Source organism: Anopheles ziemanni, chromosome 2 (genome assembly GCF_943734765.1).
Source record: "Anopheles ziemanni chromosome 2, idAnoZiCoDA_A2_x.2, whole genome shotgun sequence".
NCBI lineage: Eukaryota > Metazoa > Arthropoda > Insecta > Diptera > Culicidae > Anopheles > Anopheles ziemanni.
Genome location: NC_080705.1, coordinates 40,202,934 through 40,226,943, shown reverse-complemented (window position 1 = coordinate 40,226,943; position 24,010 = coordinate 40,202,934). Strand labels below are relative to the sequence as shown.

Here is a 24,010-nt window from a genome sequence, read left to right as displayed (position 1 = left end):
CGAAACTCTGGGAAATTTGGTTTTGGTACCAAGTGGATCTTATTGGCCCAGTACCACTCCAAGACAACCTTGGAATAATGGCAGGTCGAAAAATCTGCATAAAAAAGTACGTGAATTTATAGGAACCGGGAACACGTAAATAGTAATTATCTATTTTTATAACTAACCTTATGTATAACTGTACAAAAGAAAAATACATGTAATTTTTGTTTTTTGCTTTTAATATGGATTACAGGCCTTCTCAATCTGTCCACCGACGCTCCAGTTATTTGTGCGGATTCATTTTTGGTCGTTCAATTTCCATTATACGGCATTTCGCGAAAAACAATAGTACAGGTCTGAAACTTTCACAACTTCATTGTTACTATTTACTAATACTACTAAAAATATTAGTTTCTGGCTGGCGCCGCTAGAGGCGCCACAGTAGCGCGCTTTCCTTGGTTCAATTTAGTTATGGTCATGCTTTAGTTACAAAATAATAAAATAAGTAACGCTGCCAAACACCGATCCATGGCAGGCGGCCTCATCCTTCTTTGATTGTTTTTCTTGTAGGGCGTCGATTTCGGTATGCTTTTTTTCATCCAGCTCATCCAGCAGATCCCCATAAAACGTCTCCGCTTCATCTTTCTCTTCTATATATTCTAGCAAAGGTTCAGGCCCTATCGCATTTTTTTGTGTCACTTTGTGCTGAAACCTACAATAGATGAATGGCCCGTTAAAAACACATCGGGTGGCCTAGTATCATCTGATGGAATTTAAGCATACGCAAAAACGGGGGTCTGCGACAGCCGAGCGGAAGCGCCGGTTAGAAAATCGGCCCAAGAGCGCCGCCGCGGCTCTCACCAAATCGACGGCGTGTGGGTTCGAATCCCAAACCGAAACTGTACCCTCCCCTGTACGAGAGGACTGACTATCTACGTATGGATGGGAAAAAAAATACTAATAAGCCCTTAAAGGTCAGGCATGACCAAGATGGTAGATACGCCAGAAGAAGCAGAACAATAAGAAGAAGAAAAAACGTTTGCCACGAGTATATGTGTCACATAATCTAAACCAATAAACTCTCGAACATAATATCCAAAGTCTCAAATTAAATGCCTGCGCATTTCGAATTGTCACTAAACACATGCGCTCAGAAATGCGTAAGGCATGGCACAGGAGAACGATTCAGAAGTGAAAAGCTTGAAACAACTCCCGTAATTTACGGTACGATGTACTTAGATAAGCTAAGCCGAAGAAAGAATGACTGTTGAAAGCAAGATAATGTTGGACACAAAACAAATCTTGTTGGGGTTGTAGGTGGACGTCAACGAAAAGAAGTAACACAAGGTCGCTTGTGAATCTGGATGCCGTGTGTGAAGTTGGAAGTGGCCACATTTACATTTGTTTGTTCTATTATCGATTAATTTGCTCGGTCGGTTATTCCCGATTAGACCGAGTCAGTTATGTGAGCAACTGGTCGGGCTTAAGTTGGCTGCGCTGGCATTTGATAAAAGATATGGAACGTAGGAGGAAGGAGTAGAAAGCGAAAGAAGCGAATCTTGATCAGCCACGGTGTTTACGGTGTAACTTAGCGCATGTGCACTAAGCGATAAGCAATCTTCGTTGAAAGTATAAAGACATGGAGGAAAGTACCAAACTGGTTAAAAAAGCTGACATTCTTGTGTGAAAAGTAAAAATAACTCATCAATTCTTCAATTAAGTATCAATTGAGTATATCAATTTAGTAACGAAGTATCAATTAAGTAACGAGCCTTTTATTTCCTATCAGCATTTTCAAACGTGAATCACCTTATCAGACTTGTCGTAGCGACATCTCTGCGTCATATAAATCGAAAAAATCTGCAATCCCCTCCATGTACCCCGCTAACGGTTAATACAAGCTTACGAATTAATTAGTCTTTCCACACAAAAACGGCGGCATATAAGGACAGTCCGAGAAGAAGGGCACCCACTCCGCACAACACGTACGCCGTGATGATGAAACCCCACCGGAGGTTTTCGATAAGCTGAAACGGGTTAATGGTTAGTGTTTTTTGTTTTCGGGATGTTTTCGGGATCCTGAAAGTCTTACTTTAAGATCATCGGCAATGTCCTCCGTGAGCACTACACGTTGTTCGATCCAGAACGCCGGAATGATTATATCTGGCACACCTTGGAACAGTCTGCGTGCGAGGGAAGAGTAAAAGGTAAAGTTATCATACGATTAACAAGTATGGCAACAAGTAAGCACTTACTGCATTCCGTAATCTTTGAGATGCATATTGTACTGGAGGCGACCGTTGACGGTCATCGGAATGCCGGAGAACGGGTGCAGCGCAAAGCGGAACTCGTGCTTGCCCTTCTCCGGGTTCATGCCATCGACGGCCATCCGATAGCTGGGATGGGCGAGGTAGAAGTGCGGATAGCTCACCACCAGCGGGGCACCAAACTTACACTCCGACACGTCGATCACACCGGGCCGAAACACGGGACACTCTTCGACCGGCGCCGTACACTGACATTCCGTCTCGGGGATGGTGTGGCCGTTGTCGAAGTTGCGTGCATCACCAACCCACAGCTCGCCGTCGAGTCCGTGCACCGAGAACTCGCGCTCGTGCTGCAGCGTGATGGCACTGCACAGATCCGGGAGGAACAGATGGAGCGGGCGGATGTTATCCCCGAGGTTGCGCCCCATCGGGGGCCACACTTCGCCGGCCGAGCCACGGACCTGACCGCAGACGCCGCGATAGTTGGGCACCTGCGGCTCGTTGTTCCACTGGCGCATCACGCCCGTATTGATCCGGTTGTCCGTACCCGTGCCTATCTGGAACGTGCCGTCGTACTCGAGACTTTCGTTGCGCTCGACAAACCACCCGAAGCCTTCCCACGGCGGGAGGGTGATATCCGGTACCGTACCGGGCGGCAGGGCGCCAAGTAAATCGCGCAGCGTGCTCAGCAGCAGATCCGGATGGCCATCGAACAGCATCTCGTGCACCGGCACGTCCTCGTACAGGAAGGTGGCGAGATTGTTGAGCATAATGATGTTATCGAGGAAGGGAAGCAGTGGGTCGCCTTCCAGCGTTTTGCCGACGGTCTGAAAGAGAGAAACGGGAAATCAAGGGACCTCGTACGGAATGTCCCCGCGGTCCGGGCGCCAAAACGTACCGCCAGAATGGGATTGAGCGTCGTGACGCGATCGTTGAAGTAGTCACCGTTCGACTGCTCGGGGACGTAGTGCCAGATGCGCTTCTGGTTGAACGTGAGCGTATCGTTGTCGTTGAACGACACCATGCCACGCTCGTGCCGCTCGGAGAACACGTACGGTCCCTTCTGGACGAAGTTCGGCCGCACGTCCGGATTGCGGATCTCCTCCGGGTTGGTCCAATCGAACACGTAGATGTCGAAGTAGATCGGCACCTCGCCGTCGAAGAAGTTCTCGTACACGCGCGCTCCCTCCTTGATGCGGAACTCGGTCAGTGCGACCGCATCGATGATGGCCGGCAGGCCGAACCCGAAGAAGGCGGCCGCAATGAAGATGGCCACCACACCGCCGAACGCCCACAGCTTTTTGGCGGTGTTGGAGTACTTTTTCGAGCAGCAGCACATGGTTCCTAGCGACCCTTGGGGGTGTTTTCGGTTATCGAGTAAAAATCCCGGGATTGTCCTACGCCGAGTTTAGGCCGAACTGCGACACTGCTGCGACGTCTCCCGCTGCGACGGATTAGCGTGTCCGTACGCGGCGCGATTCTCCAAAGGACTAGCACCACCTCAATGGTCCCAACTGGAGGCCGTGTACCTTTTCGCTCCCCGGGGTTGGTGCACTGGCCTTTCGCCCCGATCGGGGGGCAAGATAAAGAAGAAACATTAATGCCTTTATCGACGTCCACTAACGTCTCCACCCCTCTCGACGGCCGGGGTAAAGGTGTTGTTTGTTTTGTTTCTCCCGCTGCCCTTTTGCCGGCTTTTGGGAAACGAATTTTAAGGTTATAAAGATAAACCTGCTGCTCCGGGATAGGACCCGATCGGGGGCAGGTTGAGGCAGGGCTGTGATTGTTACAGCCAGAACAATACACTGGCCTGTGTCGCTGTAAACCGATTAGGTGGGTTATCGGCGGCCGCTCGGAACCCCATGGACTCATAATCTGTTCGATCGAGGTAATCCGCGCGATAGTTTGTCTTGTTGTTCTTCGCTGGTTCTGTGTTTATATCACTGCACCGGTCGTGATAACGCTATCTGCTACGTAATAATCGTATCGTAGTACACCTTACAGTTTATAGGCTACACTCAAAAATGTACCAGTGATCCACACAGTGAAAATATAGCAGAATGGTAAAAAAAGAAAATTTGGCGAAATCAAAATCTGTTACCGACTGGCGGTCTGGATGAGCACAATATCGAGCGTCCTTGATGTTTCATACAGTGGATGCGTTGACATAATCTTTGGGAAATCTTTTATACAACCTCTTCGGGTAATATTTCTTACGATTGATAGATGATAAAATTTGCTAACAAAACAAAAGATTGATAACGAACCTATAACAAATCTTATGGTAAGTTTGACCCTCAAGCTGTTCAGCTCATTAAATAATGTGGAACGATGCAAACTTTCGTTCTACTCTACAGTATAAATTCTTATGTTTCCCCATGCTGTGCTGCTTAGTTTTGATGATTGAATTTGGATGATTAAAAGGAAACCGAAAGCGCGAACCGGATACCTTAAACGATGATTGACGAACCTCTTTTTATGCAACTTTGCTATTTACAAAGTTGACCCTCCATTCAAAAGGATACTACATTCAAAAGGAAACATTAAATCATCCTTTATTAAAACATTAATTACCATCTGGGATGATAATATTATAGATATTATCATTTCCCTTTTTGGGAAATGTGTGCCGACCTCTGCTGTAGATCATTAAAAAAACATTCCGCCATAAGAAAACAATTTCAAAATGAAATTGCACTTAGATGAATAACAGCAACTGTATTAAATCGTATTTGCTTGCCCTGTTGGGTATGTTTTATTATATAATTGACACATTATGGCCACCTGACAACAGTGATCGGTTGATTATTTCTTCATGCCACCTTCTTGCCCGAGATGCATTGGTGTTACACCAGAAAAAAGAAACAAATCTAATTCAAATTGAAATGTGTCCAAAATCTCTTACTACACAACCCAAAACGGCATTGCTTCAATTATGCATGGCCGTGTGCAAAAATGTAAAAATAAATACTAATCACACCCAGCGTCGAAGTCCCACCATTATCCCCGCCCACATGTTTGTTGTTTGTTTTTTTTTTTTATAATTTACTCACGCGTCAATAACGACTAGGTCGCAAGAGAAGGTGAGGTGGGAGTGCTCAATAATGGTCACCCTTATCGTTCATGGATCGTAGAAACGCGGGGATGAATCAACGGATTACAGCGGTATTCCGATAACCAGCCCCCAACCAATGAGGTGACGACTACGCACGGTAAAGCGCTGGCCCTACTCTTTTGCGATAGTGATCTTATTTGAAGAAGTAATTTATTGCCCTCACCGTTTACTGTTCGCACCGGAAAGCACTGTTTTAAAACGTTGCACTATTAGTGAGGGTAGACTTTTGACCGTTGGCAGCTGTTGGATGAGGTAAGGATTGAGTTTAGCTACTTGAGATTTAACCTTAAGATTTGTTTTGTTTGCATTAACTTTGATGTACTATAAATCCAAGAGAACTCCTTACGTTTGGCTTATGAGGGCTACCGGGAGGGGGGGTGGGATTCATGAAAGCTTCGTATGATAAAGCATTGGAATTACCGTCGTATTTGTATTCGGTCAAGGTTTTTTTTCTTAATTCCATCGAGTCAATTTCTACCAAAAAGCGAATTTTGGGCAAGTTCATTTCATATCATTTCTATTAAGCTCATTTAAGTAATTTTGTTGTTTTGCTTAACAGTACATTAAGCACTTTTCATTTTTCTTTTTTAAATACATTGAAAACAGTGGACACACGTTTCACAATCCAATTCCGATTTTAATATCTCGAAAACGGCTAAATATTATTACAAAAAAAAGACTTTTCTTAAAATCCAAAGCTACAACTAAAATAAAAGGGGTCACTTTGACCTTTATTTTTACAACGCTATAACTTCACTATTTTGAAGATTTTTCAAATCCATAAATAAAAGCTATAAAGCAAAAACGGTCGAAATAGAGTTTTTTTAGCTTTTATCTATTCAAAATTATAATACAAATCCGGATAAACAGTGCGCGCTAGAAAGTTATAATGTTGAGGAACATTTCAAAAATAAAATCTTGTTTTGCAATTACAAATGACGACATAAATTGGCCTCAAAGATCGGAAATAACGCCAATTCCCGTTGTAACGTATCTCGCATGCTCGCGTACGGAATCCTGTCCAAAGCACAGGACGGAAACAACCAATGGAAAGTTGAAAAATCTACATCTTCTGAGTCAATTTGTGTCATCATTTATAGCAGTATAGCACACACTTTTTTTACAGGCAGTTACAAAACTAAAACTCTAAAATATGTTTGGATATTTGGATATTTTTCACGACAGATAAGAAAAATGTTTGATTTTACAATCACCATTCATGTAAGGTAGTCGTAAACAACATTTATCCGCAAACGAAACGTATCCCGGCCCCTGATATAGACAATAACCGCTATCAAACCTCCTTCAAATAAATTTTAATGAACACAATTCCAACGCATTAGAACTCAAAAACTTTGTTTTTTAACTTTAAAACTCAGTACCGGCACTAAGAGCTGCTGAATGTGACAAGTGCTTAGTATCACTGTTGAAACTAGAGTACAAAAATTTGAACTTGTTTCATGAATGTGTTTAAGGGAAGGGTGCGTAGATTAAGTTTAATACATTGTCGCCGATCTTGATTCCCATAAAATCGTTTTTTAATTGCTTTAAAATTCAGCAATTCCACATTACATTGTTTGTCGAAAAGTATGTTTTAATCACTAAATTGTTGGTGTTCGCCGGCTGAAACAATATGCGCCCACTTTCAACAAGAACGTTTTATTTAATGTGCGTTACTTCGTTTATTATTCGATTAGGCCGTTGAATGAATCGTTTTTCAAATTTGTTGAAGTATGTAGGAATTTTCGTAAAATTTAAATGAGTAACAAGTAATCTTAAGTCTTTTTGTTTCTGAAACTCGATGGTAGTAGTATTCAAAGCAAAATTAGATGGCGTGACGATTTTTGACAATGACGTGAACCACGAAGGTAGTACTTGTTATCGACCTACTAAGTTAATTGTTTGATAAGGGTTTATTCACATTCATAAATTCGCACTATTGAAGCGTAGCCGAGGCGACGATGTTAGTTTGTATAGTATAAAGTCGGTCGACTTTCTTTCAGTAAAATAAAATTGCGCAGTGTTGTTTGGTTAGTATTTAGAAATTATATTTCTTGTTATATTTCCGATAGAATGAACAAAACTAGTGATAAAATAAAATCCATGTTGAAAGAATAAGTATCGAATACCTTTTTACGAAGGTCTGTAGATTATATGAATCGTTAGTTGCTCTTAGTTCTCTTGTTTGGTTAGAATTGTTAGTCATAAAAAGGGAATTCTGCTTGAAAATTTATCAACTTCAAAATTGTTTTTATTATTTGCTGAAATTGTCAACATCTCACAGAAAGAAGAAAAACTTATATTCGTTTTATAAAAGCTAGTTGATGTGTATTTTTAAAAAGCTGTATGCTTGTTCTTATTTTCAGTAGATAAAATAGTAAGACAGGGTTGATTATACAGTATATTCTCAACTGAACCCATTAACAACATATAAAGTTGGGGAAAAAGTAAACGAGAACAATAATATTCCATTAGCTACATCGCACCACTTCATGTGCTTCTCTCTTTCCGTCTTCGTGACCGCGCTAGGTCGTCACTTTTGATTCATGTTTACTTTTTCCCTACATGCTTTGAGATACATTCCCATTTTCGTTAAATTGTTTTGTTCAAAAAATTCCCTTTTCTTATGTTTGCAAGTTTCTACTTCATGTTCCTCACCGTACCCGTTCGGTTTATCGTGCTCGGAATACACAACACGGTGATGGGGGACATATATCACGCATCGAACGATTAATTCGTGTGCTGCCCGAAAGAAGATCCTCCCGGAGGCGGGAGGTTCGATGCAGAGAAACGTAAGCAAAAATCCGCTACAAATTAAAGCATTACAATACCATCTTCGGTGGTGGAATCCTATCAAATCAAGGAAAACGATAATAAGACAATGAATACAACTAGGATACATAAGAATAGTAAATAAATCTTAGCACTAATAAATGTTGTGGGTAGATGACATCGTTTGCGGTTAACGTAACTGTTCCTAGTAATGTATACAAAATATTCTATTTCATAAGTACTGCTTTTCAGAAAAATGTCAATTCAAAAGAAAAAAGCAGGAGAGAAAAAAAATGGCAGCTAAACTAATCAACATAACAAACTAATTAACGACTTCTATATCAACTTGACTTCGGCACGAGCACTTCCTTTATGTTTGACCATTCACTATCCCGTTTTCAAAGTGTCCCTTTTTTGTTGTTTGTTTTGTTTTCCTTTGCACTTTGTTTTCCCGATTGCAACAAACATTTCTCTAGTTGGCACAGGGCTGCCGAGGCTCGCGCCGAAGAAGTCTTCTATCTCTCGCGTCGATTCCCTACTAACTCGACCGCAGGTGTCAACTGCCGGTTACGTTGATCGTTTGGTATGTCCAAGGATGAAGGATTCACATCCGGGGCGCTCCATAGCTGGCATTTCTTCGACAGAATTTAATTTCAATCTCCTCTTTGTATGACGATAAATTTTTAGTTCTTGTGTCAGTTTCATTGTTTGTTTTTTTGTATAAAAATCGTCTGCAAAATAATGCGTTTTTCTGTGTCAGTTGTTTCTATTTCAAGATTGTTTGTTTTAATTATCCCATTCAATCAGTTATTGCTGGTTGTTTGTAAAAAAAAAATATACGTAGGATACAGTTCGTTATCGATTTTTTTGCGATTTTTATAGCTTTTATGATTTTTTTTAACTTTTTTAAATTTTTTGTTATGATTACCATATGATAGTAGCATATCTCTTAAACAATTACAAATCGCAAGTATATCGACTGGTTAGATCGCGATACCGAATCTGATAATGCCTGTTGTTTTCTCTTCACTTTTCCCTCCGTTCTACTATGTGCTAGTATTGGTAGTTACGCTCTAGAGAGTATGCACACGCCGTTCGCCCGCGTTTGCAAGTAGTGTTTGTTTTGTGTTGCAAAGAACCGCGAGCTGGTATTGTAATCTTCGAAAAGGGAAATGTTATCTTTCTTTAACTTTATATGTCTCATGCCATTAGTTTGGCCGCTGGTTGGTTTTGCTTGCTTTGACGATATAGATGGACGTGAAGCGATGGATTTTTCACAGGTAGAAACCATTCAAACGTGTGGTTCATCAATTGTTGCTGGATGGCGATGGATGGTGGCAATGAGTCCGCATGTGTGTTGTGTTGTATCGATGATGTAGTATGATATTAATCCATGCTTTTCGTTTGTCTTTCCGGTTGCATTGTTTTTATACGCTATGCTGTGTGTTCTATACGATCGTATCAAAACGGTTGAACGTAAACCGCACCGATTTGGGATGCAACGATCTCTGCCACCAATCGAAGCTCGGCGGGTAAACTTCAACCTTATCGTTGAAGGGCGGAGAGGGGTGTTGTTTTCGCCCAAACCACGACCAACAGACGCTCCCGGCTGCAGATGGTATTTAGGTGAGCGTTTGTCGCTGGTCAAATGGCACGAACTTAATTTTAATACGATTGTACCAACGCACACCGCTCCTCTTCGTATCGATCCGCCAAGCGTTGATGTTGGATCTGGCGGATCACATGATATGGATTTCACCCAAGCGGTTGATCTTGTTGCGCTTGGTCGGGGGGTGTTGTTTTGTTGTTCGCGTGCTCTCCCGTGGTTTACTCCTCGATGTTGTAAATCATGAAGAGATACTCATTCCGCTGCTGCTCCTCGATGTGGGGCGGAGCGAGCGGAGATTTTGGGCTGAGCGGCTGAAAACCGACGAATGAGAACGTACGCACCAGGTTGGGACGGTCGAGCCGATCCTTGCGGATGCACAGGACGACGCCATCGCACTCCAGCTTTTCCTCGGCAAACTCCAGCAGGGAAATGAAGGAGTGCTTGGAGGCCTCGTGCGACATGGCCGATGGGAGCGACACGTACAGGATGTTGTCGTTCGGATTGAAGATCGTCTCCCAGCTGCTGCACTTTTGCGGCGTGACGAACAGCTTCAGGGTGATGGCGGTCGGAACGGACTGGCTCAGTACCTCCTGGATGACGGCAGCCTCCTGTTGGTTCATGTAGTCGACGGTTGATTCAGTGAAATCCAGATCATTGTACTCGGAAGAAGCAGTGGTCGTTGTCGAATCGAAAGAATCCTTGCGATTGTATTCTGTGGCACGTGAACGAGGAGGAGAGAGTGGAGAAAACATCAGATATTAAGTAAATGTTAACATGGTGGCTTGGTGGTGGTGGCTTACCCTTCAAGGGAGAGGCCCTATCGTGATCGGTCCTGAATGTTGGGACATCAGGACCACCACAGCGGTCCTACAGCCAACGAAACACAGTAGGAGTCGGAGGCCGCCGAAGACGAGGAGGAGGAGGAAGAAATCGTACGTTTACTCATACGATTACTACTACTAAGACTCGGCTCACTGAAATTAAACAAAAATAAAAGTGCTTTTAGTTAAATGGATTTATGTACATTACGATTAAAATAGACAAATTGGTTGTACTACTACTAAAATAAACATGTTCAATTCTTTCGCACATAAATCTTCTGTTGAGTAATAATTTTCTAGATGACAGACAGACTATGTAAGGACAGCAAATTTACATTCTTCTTGTTTAATATTTAACACATTGGGTGGAATTCCATCGTTCAATAAAAAAAAAATCCGTATGCGATTCCACCAATTATCTCGGTTTTAATTACAGTCTTGCGACAACAATTGACAGCAATGCCAATGGAATTTCAACACTACCAACCATTTAACCATTTGAGTAAACAAGCAGCAAATTATAAAAATAAATCGAAACAAAACTCTTTTCAACAATCGCCTTACAGTAATGCAAAATGTTAATCCTTATAAACTCAAAAGTTTGTAAGCATACACTATCCCTCTGTGGAACCTAAAGGTTTATCGATAAGTGAATCATTATCATCACCTTTCACTAGATTTCAGTTCTGATTGGAAGGGAACTTTTTCTCGCAATTGTAACCTACGGTCAGTTTATTGCATTCGCATTATCACGGCAGGGTTTTAAAGCTGTCATAGTATGTGACACGTTTTTCAAACAAAGATTACATCATTTACACTATTATCTCGTCGCCGGGGCACATCCGTAACTTCTCTTGTATGGCCTTATCGAAATAATCTGCGACCTGCACTCAACTAACTGACTAGCTCACCGTCAGTAAAAGTGTGTTGACGGTCGCCGATGGAGATTATGACTATCGCGCGTCGTTATTTCCTAGTATACGTACATCATCCGATTGCGCTGCATTCTGCCGGCCGGTTCGCCAACGGTGGGAACGGCAATGGGCGAAGAAGAGCTGGGAACCTTCATTTCGATAATGATCGTTTTTTGATAGTTACAGCGGGATGGGTAGGTAAAATCTGCTACCTTACACAAGCCTTTCTTTACGAGAATTCAAATGCGTCCAAACGACGGGGTTTCTTTGCACAAACAAACAATAAATAACAAGCTGCAGAACGGCAAGCGACGATTGCGGTGCACTTGCGGCGACAAAACACTTCGATTTTGAATATTATTTTCAGTGGCGTTGGGTTCTTTGCTTCGCTACAGTGAGCTTTTTTTCTCTCGTGTGCTGTAGTTTATAAATGTCTTTTCCAACTTTTATCGAATCACTTTAAGAGATCTCATCGGCAGCGATGATGATGGCGCACATTTTCGCGGACAGAATCCGACTGATTGTCGCTCGCGGACCGGGTCGTGCTATTGCCTCGCCACGAGATCTGTGTCGTGTTCAGTTAACCGAACAACAAACAACACACACCACCACCAACACCAATCGGCAGCAGAACGGAGCCAAACACTAGCGAGAACCCGCGTTCGGCGGTCGGTGGGGCGGTTTTCCCTCTCAGGCCGCAGAAGAATGATCGATCCTGGTTGGCGGCCAATGAGAGGAAAAACCACCACAACGATAGTCAGGCGGACTGCTTACATTCTCATTTGTTAATAGCAACAGTGTAATTGACGTTGTTTGTTGTGCACGACGGCGACTTTCAGTAGCCATGTCGCGGATGTTCGGCATATGAAAAGTCATTTTCTGTGGCGAAATTTTCGTCTCGCTGGTTGCCCTTTTCGCAAGGCGAAGGAAGGGTTTTTTTTTGGTGGTTTGGCACAACAAGACGGCTGAGACCAACGACCCCAACCCCCGGGTGGATATCATTTGTCAAGTTTGCAAAGCATTATGACTTAGCGAAACTGTAACGTGAGCGAAAAACTTGCGGTGTCGAACAAAAAAAAAAAAAAAAAAAAAAAAACAAGTGCGCACAACAATAAAAACGCGCATCGTACGATCCGGGCAAAGGTAGACATGATTGACGATGGCCACCGATCGAGAAACAATATGTCACACCAGATCATCGTGTTTCGTCACCTCGTGCCGGCGGCGGCGCAAAGAAATTGAAGATGCAATTGGTGGTAGTATATTTGAAAAATTCGTACATTATACCATTCGCAACATTTCCACCGAATAATCTCGCCTTTTTTCTTTGATGACCAGGAAAGAATCTTCGGCATGTAAATTGCTTTGCGAAAAATAAAGACAACCGAACTGGCGGAAATGTGCCACGTAGAGCGTGTGTGTATTTTTATCTCGACCGCTAGCGCTCGGTCGCGTTAAAGAAACTTAACAGGACAGCAGCAGCAGCAGCAGCAGCAACCGAGGGCCGAGGATGGTTTTGAGGAATTGCGCACTTTGCTGTTTTGAAAACAGCCACGGCGTCCAAAGCAGCGTAAACACAAACAAACTTTTTCTCGTGCTTTAAGAAACGCTCGAAACGGGGTGAATTTGTGTAGTCCCACACTTGCCATACACAATATGGTGGGCTTGAAAATGAGTGAAAATAGGATTGTGTGAGGATGGTCATGGGGGATGGATCTTCCGTACAGCGGTAGAGAAAAAGCGAGGGGTAAAAAAAATTTCCTGGTTGCATTGGGAGGAGATAATTGGGTACCTAAGAAAAAATCTCTCTAAATAATGAAAATAACTAGCCAAACCAATATGAAAGGTTTCATATTATGGCATATGCAAATCATCGATTATCAAACAATACGAGTATTTCACCTACAATCCGCGTCATGACAATCTTGTAAAAGTCAACACACACAAACACAACAACACGGAAAACGTTGGTGGGCTTGTTTTTGAAACTACGTCAGTCTGTCTCTATGCAATTTGCTGTACATGTGGCGTACGCAACTGCCCGGTTCTGTGGAGATATACCTTGAACTTGCGCCAAATAAATCGCAAGTCATGACCCCACGTCCCTACATGGGCGGGTGGGAAACACGTGTGTTTAATGTGCCATACCATTTTCCCACCGGCATCTATACTGGTATTAATGACAAAACATACACAAGTAAGTGAAAGAAAATAACTTTCAATTGCTCATCAGCGTTCGGGTTTGTTTAAAATTAAACCACCAAACACCGACGTGCATGAGGAACAGAATACCTTCGCAAATACAATTTTACATTGCGTTTAAAAATATCCAGATCAAAACCGCAGGGCGAATAAATCACAGTGAAGCCATGCATTACAGGGTTTCGATTCATATAATGGAATGTTTCAATAGGTAGAGGGAACATTTCAAAAGCATAGGGGATATTTTCAACCGGTAAAGATAACTTTGCAATCATATAGGGGAATGTGTCAGACAGCTAGGGGAATCGTGCAATCCCACCGGGGAGCTTTACAACCGGTTAGGGGAGCGAGTTGGTAATTTCACTAAACTCATCATTTTTATGTCAAGGAATGTTATAACTATGGATAGTAAAATATTCGTAAATCGAGTAAGTTATTTTCAACTAAAATACAACAACATTCTCCAATTTTGCATCTGTTTCTTTTGACTTGTTACGAAGGGTTCTGTGAAACAATCGATCCGCTGAGGTAAACGCAAAATGCCAAGTCAATATGTGATATTCGATGCGAGGTTCTCTACGTTTATCGTTCCGACTACGTTGCTTAAAGAACGTTACTCTCGTGCTTGTTAACCACTTCAAAGTATCATTTTTTAGATCAATAATTAAACTGTGTTAACTTTGGTTTAATTGCAACGATTAGTATTGCATAAACTAATAAAAATGCACAAACAAGTAATAACGTGTTTTTGAAGCAGGTGCACTTCGAATAAACATCGCACAGCGAAAATATAAACGGGCGACAAAAACTGCCCGTCAGGTTGGGGGGAAATTGTGAAGGGGTTTAAATCGAAGGAATTAACCGTCACCCGTTCAACCGCCTACCCGGGTAGTTTTTGGAGTTTTGTTTTGTTCTAACTTATGATTGGATTGACGTATCGGCATGAAATTTTTAGAATACCTAGAAAAATTCATTTTCGATCGTTTTGCTAAAGAAAAAAAATTTTCCAAGGAATTTAAATAATTTTTATTTGCGTTTTTCGGTTGATACCCCTCAAACGTTCAACCGGACTACCCGGGTAGTCCATACATTTTGTATGGGAGACTCCGTTTTGCTGTACTTAAGACTTAATAACTTTTTATCTAGATGTCGGATCGATTTGAAATTTTCAGTGAAGATACTTGAGGGTGTTTCCCAAAATATTGTGTAGTTTTTATAATTTTAAAAATTCATTAAGTATGTTAATTTGAGGTTCCAAAAAAATTCACCATTCACATCTACAACCATTTATCTGTGTAGTTCATATAATTTACATAGAAGTTTGCTTTTTCTGTATTTTAGTACTGATATATTTGCTCGTAGATACTTAACTACTTGAAATGTTTTGGAAAATTGCATAAAATATTGTAAAAATTAATAAACTCTCAGTCGCTTCATGCTATCTTCATGCTTCAACTGAGAACAAAGTTTTGTCCGTTATTTAATTCTTTTTTCGTCAGAAATGCTGTTCCTAGTAATTCTTCTATAAGTCTGTTCGGTTTTATCTATTCAAAGAATTGAGTTTTTCCATAACGCTCACTTTTACTTAACTTTTGTTGTACTTTGAATCACACACATAGTCGACTAGAAACGGATTAATAAACGTGTTTGTGGCGCACATTTTCTGAACAAAATGATGTGTTTAATATTACTAAGATACATACTTGTGTTTAATATTAGACTAAGATTTTAATGCCTAAACGTAAGGCATAAATGTTTAAATTATCGGATTCGTGTTTTCGAATGAAACAATCCTACTTGAACATTTCTAAAACATGTTTAAAAAAATTTAATAAATTTCTGAAAATTTCAAGTAATTAAGATTCAATGATCAAAGATACGTATACTGAAATACAGAAAATGCAAACTCTTATCTAAAATGTTGAAGCTACACAGGTTTCGGTCATAGATGTGAAGGGTGACATTTTTTGGAACCTCAAATTAACATAAATAATGAATTTTTAAAGTTATAAAAACTACACAACATTGTGGGAAACACTCTCAAGTATCTTCACTGAAAATTTCAAATCGATCCGACGTCTAGATAAAAAGTTATTAAGTCTTAAGTACAGCAAAACGGAGTCTCCCATACAAAATGTATGGACTACCCGGGTAGTCCGGTTGAACGTCTACGTATGTAGGTTTGGTTGAACGGGTGACGGTTAAAGAATGATGTGCATGTTACTTCAAGACACTTATTAATGTTAAGAAAAAATAGTATTTTATTGAAAATAATTCACAGCTCCGAGTTCAACTAGTTCAATTTTTATGATGTTTGTCAATTAATTCAGTACAGTATACAACTTAATCTATTATTTCCTCCCCGTTACAACATTTTCTAACGTATCGCAACATGTTACGATAATATCCATCACAATCTTCTTTTGTTATTAAATTAGCCCCATCTTTGATGGCTTGCATTAACTCCGTCTCATTCTGCGGCTTTGCTCTTCCGACTATTTCTTTCCATTTAGAAAACATGTTTTCTATTGGATTTAAGAAAGGCGAGTAAGGTGGTAGGTACTCGAGCCTAATGTTATTTTCTTCTGCGAACGTTTTAATAATTCCGGTTTTGTGGAAAGCCACATTGTCCATGATAATTATTGGCTCGCTGATATTGTGTGTTGCAAAATCTTGTTTCAGTTTATCTAAATAATTAAGAAACAAATGCTGATTGAATGCTCCATCCGCATATTCATAAGTAACTATTCCATTTCGAGATATAGTGCAACAGATGGTAATGTTGCGACTTCGGATTGATGGAACAACCTGAGTGGCAGGTTTTCCTGAAGCAGACCACCCTCTTTTGCTTCTCATTGATACATTAAATCCCACTTCATCTAAAAACATGAAATTGGAGTCGTTCATCTCCGCCTGCCACTCTATAAAACGAAGGGCGTATTGCTTACGCACCTCTATTGTTTGCGGAGTGTTGCGACGCTCAGGAAGTAGTTTAATTCTTTTTAGTGTGTAGTTGAATCCTGTCAAATAGTTTCTAGCTGTTGAGATACAAATGCGTACACCAAATTCTGCAAGACACTTTTCCGTAATTGTTTTGAGACTTAGCGAACAGTCTTCATCCACCCAGTTCTTCACGATTTGAAGCTGTTCCTCGTTCAACTTCTTTGTGTGTGGGCCACCTTTCTTGTGGGAGTTATCTTGAACTTCCCCATCTTTGAGATACTTTTGAACGATCCGTGACACTGTCTGGATGTTCAAATCCATAATGTTTGCTATATCGGTCATACGGTACTGATCCAAGTACAGCTTCACTATCTTTTTTTTGTTTTCTACCGAAATATGTTGCCGTGGAGGCATTGTAATTAGCACTGCTATCCTACAATTACAAAAAACTAAAGAGAAGACATGTTTAACATAAATAACAATTTGATGCAATGCTATTATGAAATTACCTTAGTAGATGAGCCAAACTATACTGATTAGCTGTTTCTGGCGCGAACGTTGTCGGTTCCATCAAGTCAAAGTAAACAAACTGTTAGGTTGACAGCTCGCTCCCCTAACTGGTTGCAAAGCTCCCCGGTGACATTGCACGATTCCCCTAGCTGTCTGACACATTCCCCTATATGATTGCAAAGTTATCTTTACTGGTTGAAAATATCCCCTATGCTTTTGAAATGTTCCCTCTACCTATTGAAACATTCCATTATATGAATCGAAACCCTGTAAAATTGATGCTCAGCTTTTTTTTTTTTGATATTGCAATTACTTCACGTCTTCCGTGCCGTTTGCTGCTCTAAATAATCCATGTTAGGAAGCCATTCTAACGATAAAACGCACGCGGTCTGTGATGCCTAAAAAATCTATTTTTATCACCGTTGAGGAAAATTACGCGATGGATTGGTGGTGCTTCTAAAAACTTCTGTTATTGTTTTGGTTTTTTCCTACATCGCTTTTGTGTTTGTGTGTTTGAAGAAAAGCAGATTCAAACACACCCGCGCCCAAATCCTCACAAACATACGAGAGACGAGGGAACTGCAGAAGGTCAAAATTTGCCAAAAATGCTTCTTCGCTCGCGCCGTCGGCACCCGGCAGTTTATATGGGTGTCTCTCTCAAGGTGAACCTGTGTAAGTCGGTGGAAGCGGCTTCGGCGGAAAGGTGAGCAAAGGCAGCATCATGTGCGAAGGAAGGCCGGGCGGGCAGGTTGTTTAAAGATGCCACCGGCGACGAGCGAGCTGCAAGTCCCAGATCAAAACACAACACACCGTTCTTTTTGCTATGTGACGCAGTTGGAAGCGTGACAATGGCGAAATGGGGGAACTTTTGCTAGAGATAATTTAATGCTTATCAATGTCGGGCAGAGCGTGCGCGCGTTTTTAGTGCCTTTTTCACTGTCACATTGTTGTGTCGGCGTAGCTGAATGCGACGTATTATTGAAGAATCGACCAAACAAATAAAGATAAAGGCGCGAAGCGATAAGATAAAGCTAAGGCCACCAAGCAAATTAACTATTGGTAGATACATTTATTCTGATAGACTTAACGTAGATGCGATGGAAAGGAAGAATTTCAAGTTTACCCTCAGTCTATTTCAAATCGCACGCTTGTCTCCCAACACTTCAAGAATCGAATATTTTTAATTAGTTCAAATGTAAATTCATTACTTCCGCACTCAAAACCATCGTTGATGGTACTTGCTAACCCAAGGCACCATTATCAAAAGCGAATTGAACTTCAAAAACAGTGTAGATTTGCAAATTTTAGGAGGCAGTAAAGACTACCTAAAAGAAAGAGAATCGTTTTTTGCAGTCCATTCATGACGTATACTCTAAAATTTAATAGTTTGATTTTTTGCGTTTGTTCTATTCGCAAAAAATATTAAATCACAAAAGGTAACTTCAAACAAGATTTTAAAGACACCTCTGTACTCTACGTGCCAGTGCAAAGTGTGGAATGTACCGTGGGACAGAATGCATCTCTTAATAATTACTCAAATAGCGCTGATAATAACGTTTTAATATATTTTATGTATTTATGATTCATCGTTCGAACTAAAAATTTCAACATGAACCTCGTCAATTTCAACATGAGAAAACGATAATTAATCGTTTCGGTGAAGTTTTCATCTCCACAGAATGATTTAATTTTCTTCAGTATTCGTATCGATGAATGTCTGATTGATTGCAATATGTAGCTCATTTTAATCCATTGTACCTAACTGCATGGTTTCATAGTTTGTTTACTTTATCTCGTTTGCTTTACGTACGACCTAATCCATACATAGTACATAGGATGATGTGTTTTATTGTTAGCGAACATTAACTCACATTCACTCCAGTTGTGTTCGAATTGCATAATTAATTCAAAACATGCAGGTGCACTTTACCCCATCGAGGCATCTTGCCCCACTTTCTCTTGAATACAGTGAATATTTGTGCTTCATGTTTTCACAAATATTTTGAGATAATTGGCATAGATTAGCTGCTCATTTCACTGATTTCAAGAAGCGATTCTACAGGTTTAACCCTTCTACTTTAAAAACGCGGAAAATTATAGTACTATTCAGTGAGATCTGGAGTTCAGAAGGCATAGATGATACAAAAATGTCAGTGTACGTTCGCTGCACTCGATCGCAAGTATTTATTGTGTTGAGCCTTATATCGTTTTTGCTTCACAAAATCAAAATCAAGCTGCTGGCAATCAATTATACCATCAATTGAACCAATTACTCCAATGACTCACATCACTGATTGATGTTATCACCAGACACCGGCCGTGGCTTTGAGCATGCATTTGTAGACGTTACTGGAGGACGAGACACGCGCTAATGGGATGTTTACACTGGCACACATACGTGAGGCATATACTGTTAGATTGCTCAATAAATCTAATGCCTCGCGACTAGTTTGTACGTTCTTACATCACGTAGTTTCAATATTGCATCGTCTATCTATCCTCCAACACACGTTACGCCAGTCGAAGTTTAATTCCCAGAAGCGATTCGATCAGTGTGTACGACGAACCGCATAAAAACTAGTTTGTAAATCTGATCGCAGCTAAAAATAGAGGGAATATCGCCGTATTCGGCCAACGATGGCGTCGTGCACTATCAGTCAAGCAATTGCTCCGAGCGTACCGTGGTCAACTATAACGCGACTTATTCGATTTCTGAAGGGTGATACCGTCTGGCTCACATCTCTATCAGCGTCTCATGCAGACCATTTTACGATTATAACTAAATTGAAGCAACAACAATGTAACAACATTAACAGAACGGTACCCTTGTAGTGTCCAAACTACGGTCGCTGCACATCCTTAGCAACTGATCGAAACGTCTAGATGCGATCGGTGATCGAGAACCGGAAAGCAATGGAACAAAGCAAGCGACCCAGGAAAAGTGGTACGTTGCACACGTACACACACCACCACGTAGGTGATGACCTATGTCAATGCAGCCGCTATTAGTTCGCCGTGGCCATTATCAATCACCCGAGCAAACCAATAAGCCGCACGTGAATTAGCAGCGCTGGTGCTCTGCAGGTTGAACTTTCGCGATACAGCAGAGCTCAACAACAACGTATGAAAACAACCAAATTCCTTCGTCGTGACGTTGTGTCCCCTTCGCGAAATAAACCAGCAACTACTTCTACGCAGGCTCGTAGAAGCGTAGAAAAGCAGAAAAAAGTGTACCACTTACATCGTTCATGTTGTCAGATATGACTGTGGTAAAAAGTAAGAAACTAATTAACTAATAATTATATAATATTTGCTAGCGATCTTTTTCCTTTCAATCGACAGGAAAATTCCGTTTTTCTCGCGACAGAAACTCGTAGTACAACCACGCACACAGAGAAAAAGTGCTGCATACAAGTGTACGCGAACAAAATGGCGATACGATTATGTCTCGTAGCGCATGTAAATGAATCACTACGCACTTGAAAATATTGCAAAAAATTGGGGCAAAAGATATACAAATTCTTGCCTATTGAATCATTACTAGACTTTGAATAGCTAGATCAACTTGGCAGAAGGTTTTTGCGAGGGGCATGGGGGAAAAAATAAGCTGCCTAACAAGGAAAATATACTATTGGATGACGATAGTCACGAACCGAGGCAAGCAATTGCGGTCAACAAAGAACGAGAATACCTTAAATAATAAAACTTACCGCATGTTAAAACTTAACGACGGCATTTTGCTGGCTAATGTTTTCTTGTTTTCTTTGCTTTTAATTCTCGAAATGCTGTATCCACGAGGCGGAATGCTCATAACTTCTTTGCACCACTTCAAAAGTGAAACTGATGTTTTTTCACGATTCGCTTCTGGAAACACAGTTTTCTCCACGGTCTATCTACTATTCAGGTGGGTTCATCCTGAGCAAATTTCGTTAGTTTCTTTAGAAAAATAAAGAAAAATTTTGACAATAGGGATGAGATGTGTTAAGTTTACTGCATGTCGCTTATTGCTATTTACGTTAGTTAGATATTCTGTTGATATTAATATCCAGCGTAGCAGTTTTTTTGTGTAATCGCTTATAGTAGAAGTGATAAGATGATAGTTTTTTCCAAGGTTACTAAACACTAGACAGGTTGCGACAGAGCAGTTTTGCTCGGAACCATTTTGGATATCTTGTTTACAATTTGTCTGTCAAAATAACGGTGGTGTTGTTGTGGTTTGCAGGAACGATGGAGATAATTTAGTGGCTCGTATAAAAATGCTTCTCTTTTTATTTTTTTTGGTTTGCTTGGACCATGGCCGTATAGGTTGTGATATGCGTAAGATGTGAGAAAAAACATTGCTCTAAATCGTAGAATCAGAGGAAGGACCCAACGTGTACAATGAGTTGATCTTGAAGAATGATATGAACTTCATCCATTTGTACGTCCCCAGTAAAAATCGTTTACGAAGTTTATCGAGGATTTAGCCCGGCTACAGGCACACCGGTACTCAAAGATAGTGTTCAATAGATTTCGAGTTCTCTTAATGCCTGCTCTCGTGGAACTGTGAATATGTCCCTCCGCTAACTTTAATAATCTGGTTAAAGCCTTCTTTGATTGAAAATAGCAGCGCAACAAACCATTCCAACTTGTTTGTCAAATTTTTCTTTAATTTTTTTATCGTCAACCGGTAAAAATGTTCTGCTTGTCGCAACCTGTCTAGTGTTTAGTAATCTTGGTTTTTTCAATAAAAGCTCATCGCAATAGTCATTACTTCATTTCAATATGGCTGCCATAGTGCTTCTATGAGCTTACCTCTTTCTAAAGTCTCCGTGGGTTTCTCTTTTGTTCGTCGTTTGACAGCTAGAAGTCGACAAAGCTAGGAGTCGACAAAAGGTTCCGCCAGACGGCAGCAAAGAAAAAGAAATGTCCTCAAAAACAATGTGTGTGTGTGATCTCTTTATTACAAATTGAAGTATGCTGCATCATTTAATTAAATATGTAGTTCAATTTACAATGCAAAACATCACGAAATTCCGGCGGCTGTTTCAAGATGGTTATGTTGCCATAAAACGTAATATTGTACCGGCGGTTCATTTTTGACATTTGTTGCCATAATTTGAAATCTTGTAGAAATATTGTACGTAAATAAAGATCATCACTCCTGTTGAGGCAACTAAGCAAAACGAACGTCCCCACGGTCTTCTAGCCGGTTTTTATATATCATTTTAACATTGTTGGAATTTACGGGTTTTGTACCGTTATTACAAACCTGAAAGCTCTGCTTTATCTAACACACGCATTCAGAGGTAAGTTTAATGCAGAAAATAACTAGTGCCAGTGACGATAAGAAACAGAGTTCAAAGTCCAGTTTTGTTTGGACGTGCACCAGACGTTCGTCTTCAACTCGTAACACACCATGTTTCTAATTAACAATTCTATTGTAGGTAAAATAATGCTGCGTATTCTCAATCGTACCTCTCGACTGGTAGCACCAGGTGTACGTACGTTCAGCAGTGAAGCAGCCGGTCAGCAAAAGCCTCTGGTCATTACAGAGGTAGACGACAAAACGGGATATGCAACGGTGACTCTAAATCGCCCTCCAGTGAACAGCTTGAACTTGGAGCTGTTGACTGCAATTTCGGAAACATTAGATGATCTTCAAAATAACAAATCCCGTGGCATGATATTGACATCGGTAAGAATAAGATAGAAAATCACATATTTCGTGTTTCAACAGTTTAGGGCAACAAATTGTTTTTTCTTTTACTTTGAAGTCATCTAATACCGTGTTTAGCGCTGGGTTGGATATTATGGAAATGTACAAACCCAATCAGGATCGTTTAAGAGAATTTTGGTCTACCCTGCAAGATGTATGGTTCAAGCTGTACGGATCACCGTTCGCCACTGTGGCTGCCATAAATGTACGGATTAGTTAGTCGATATAAAGAGTTAGAAAATATGTTGAACATATTTTTCGATTTATTACAGGGCCACGCTCCTGCTGGAGGATGTTTGCTATCACTTTGCTGCGAATACCGCATCATGTGCCCCAAATATACTATAGGATTGAACGAGACGCAGCTGGGAATTGTGGCACCGACTTGGTTCCAGGCATCTCTCCGAAACACTGTTTCCCGTCGCGAATCGGAATTGGCATTGACATTGGGTAAAATGTACAGCACCGAAGAGGCATTGAAAGTTGGCTTGATTGACGAAATCGTGGAGAGTAAAGAGAAGGCACTGGAACGAGCTACGAATTTCTTGAACTTGTTCCGTAAAATTTCTCCGGTGGCCCGGGCCATGACTAAACAAGCGCTGCGAAGCAAAGATATAGTGGAACTGGAGGACAATCGCACTCAGGATATTGATTTGTTCGTGTATGCCGTTAATCAGCCAATGGTTCAGAAAGGTCTGGAAGTGTATTTGGAAAATCTTAAGAAAAAGGCCGCTCAAAAGTGATCACGATCAGATGCATTACGAAGTTGTTGGATGTATCGGAAATATCCACTAGGCATTTATTATGAAATATTTTTCTACATAAAAGCGAATAAAGTCAACGTCACTGGTAGCGTAACCAGTACTAAACGACTTATTTCATATTGGCCTTCCTTAATGCAGCAGATAAACCGTGATTCTCTAGACGTGTCCCTAGACGACTTTTATTGCAATTTCTGAGGATTTAAGAGCGTTAACTGCTCCTGCTTGTCCACCTGGTCGAGTAGAATTTGAATTATCATTGCGACGATTGACCACGCTTATCTAGAAAGACACTGGTGGTAGTAATCGGCTAATCTTATCAGGCGCTAGAAGAATGAGAGAGCACCATTCACAATTTTGGTAGAGGCTTGAATGTAAATATATTTTAATTGTTCTTTTTGTGCACGTAGTAACGC

The 24,010-nt window shown here is 40.9% G+C and overlaps 3 protein-coding genes across 3 annotated transcripts; 1 reads left to right on the top strand and 2 right to left on the bottom strand.

Moving 5' to 3' along the window:
- Positions 1 to 1,880: 1,880 nt before the first annotated feature.
- On the bottom strand, positions 1,881 to 3,588 carry LOC131282313 (protein croquemort-like). The gene is made up of 4 exons (XM_058311729.1): positions 3,148 to 3,588; positions 2,238 to 3,076; positions 2,075 to 2,165; positions 1,881 to 2,009 (listed from the first exon to the last, which is right to left on the bottom strand). Exons 1-4 carry the CDS (start codon positions 3,586 to 3,588, stop codon positions 1,896 to 1,898), a joined length of 1,485 nt encoding a protein of 494 aa, XP_058167712.1. The 3' UTR covers positions 1,881 to 1,895.
- A 5,374-nt stretch (positions 3,589 to 8,962) lies between these two features.
- LOC131293570 (ornithine decarboxylase antizyme) lies at positions 8,963 to 17,196 on the bottom strand. The gene is given in 5 exon segments (XM_058321648.1): positions 8,963 to 10,457; positions 10,546 to 10,594; positions 10,596 to 10,715; positions 16,926 to 17,058; positions 17,135 to 17,196. Coding segments are annotated over 5 exon segments (858 nt in total). The 3' UTR covers positions 8,963 to 9,963.
- Positions 17,197 to 22,566: 5,370 nt separating this feature from the next.
- LOC131281312 (enoyl-CoA delta isomerase 1, mitochondrial-like) lies at positions 22,567 to 23,674 on the top strand. The gene is made up of 3 exons (XM_058310589.1): positions 22,567 to 22,812; positions 22,892 to 23,038; positions 23,106 to 23,674. Exons 1-3 carry the CDS (start codon positions 22,570 to 22,572, stop codon positions 23,574 to 23,576), a joined length of 861 nt encoding a protein of 286 aa, XP_058166572.1. The 5' UTR covers positions 22,567 to 22,569; the 3' UTR covers positions 23,577 to 23,674.
- Positions 23,675 to 24,010: the final 336 nt, after the last annotated feature.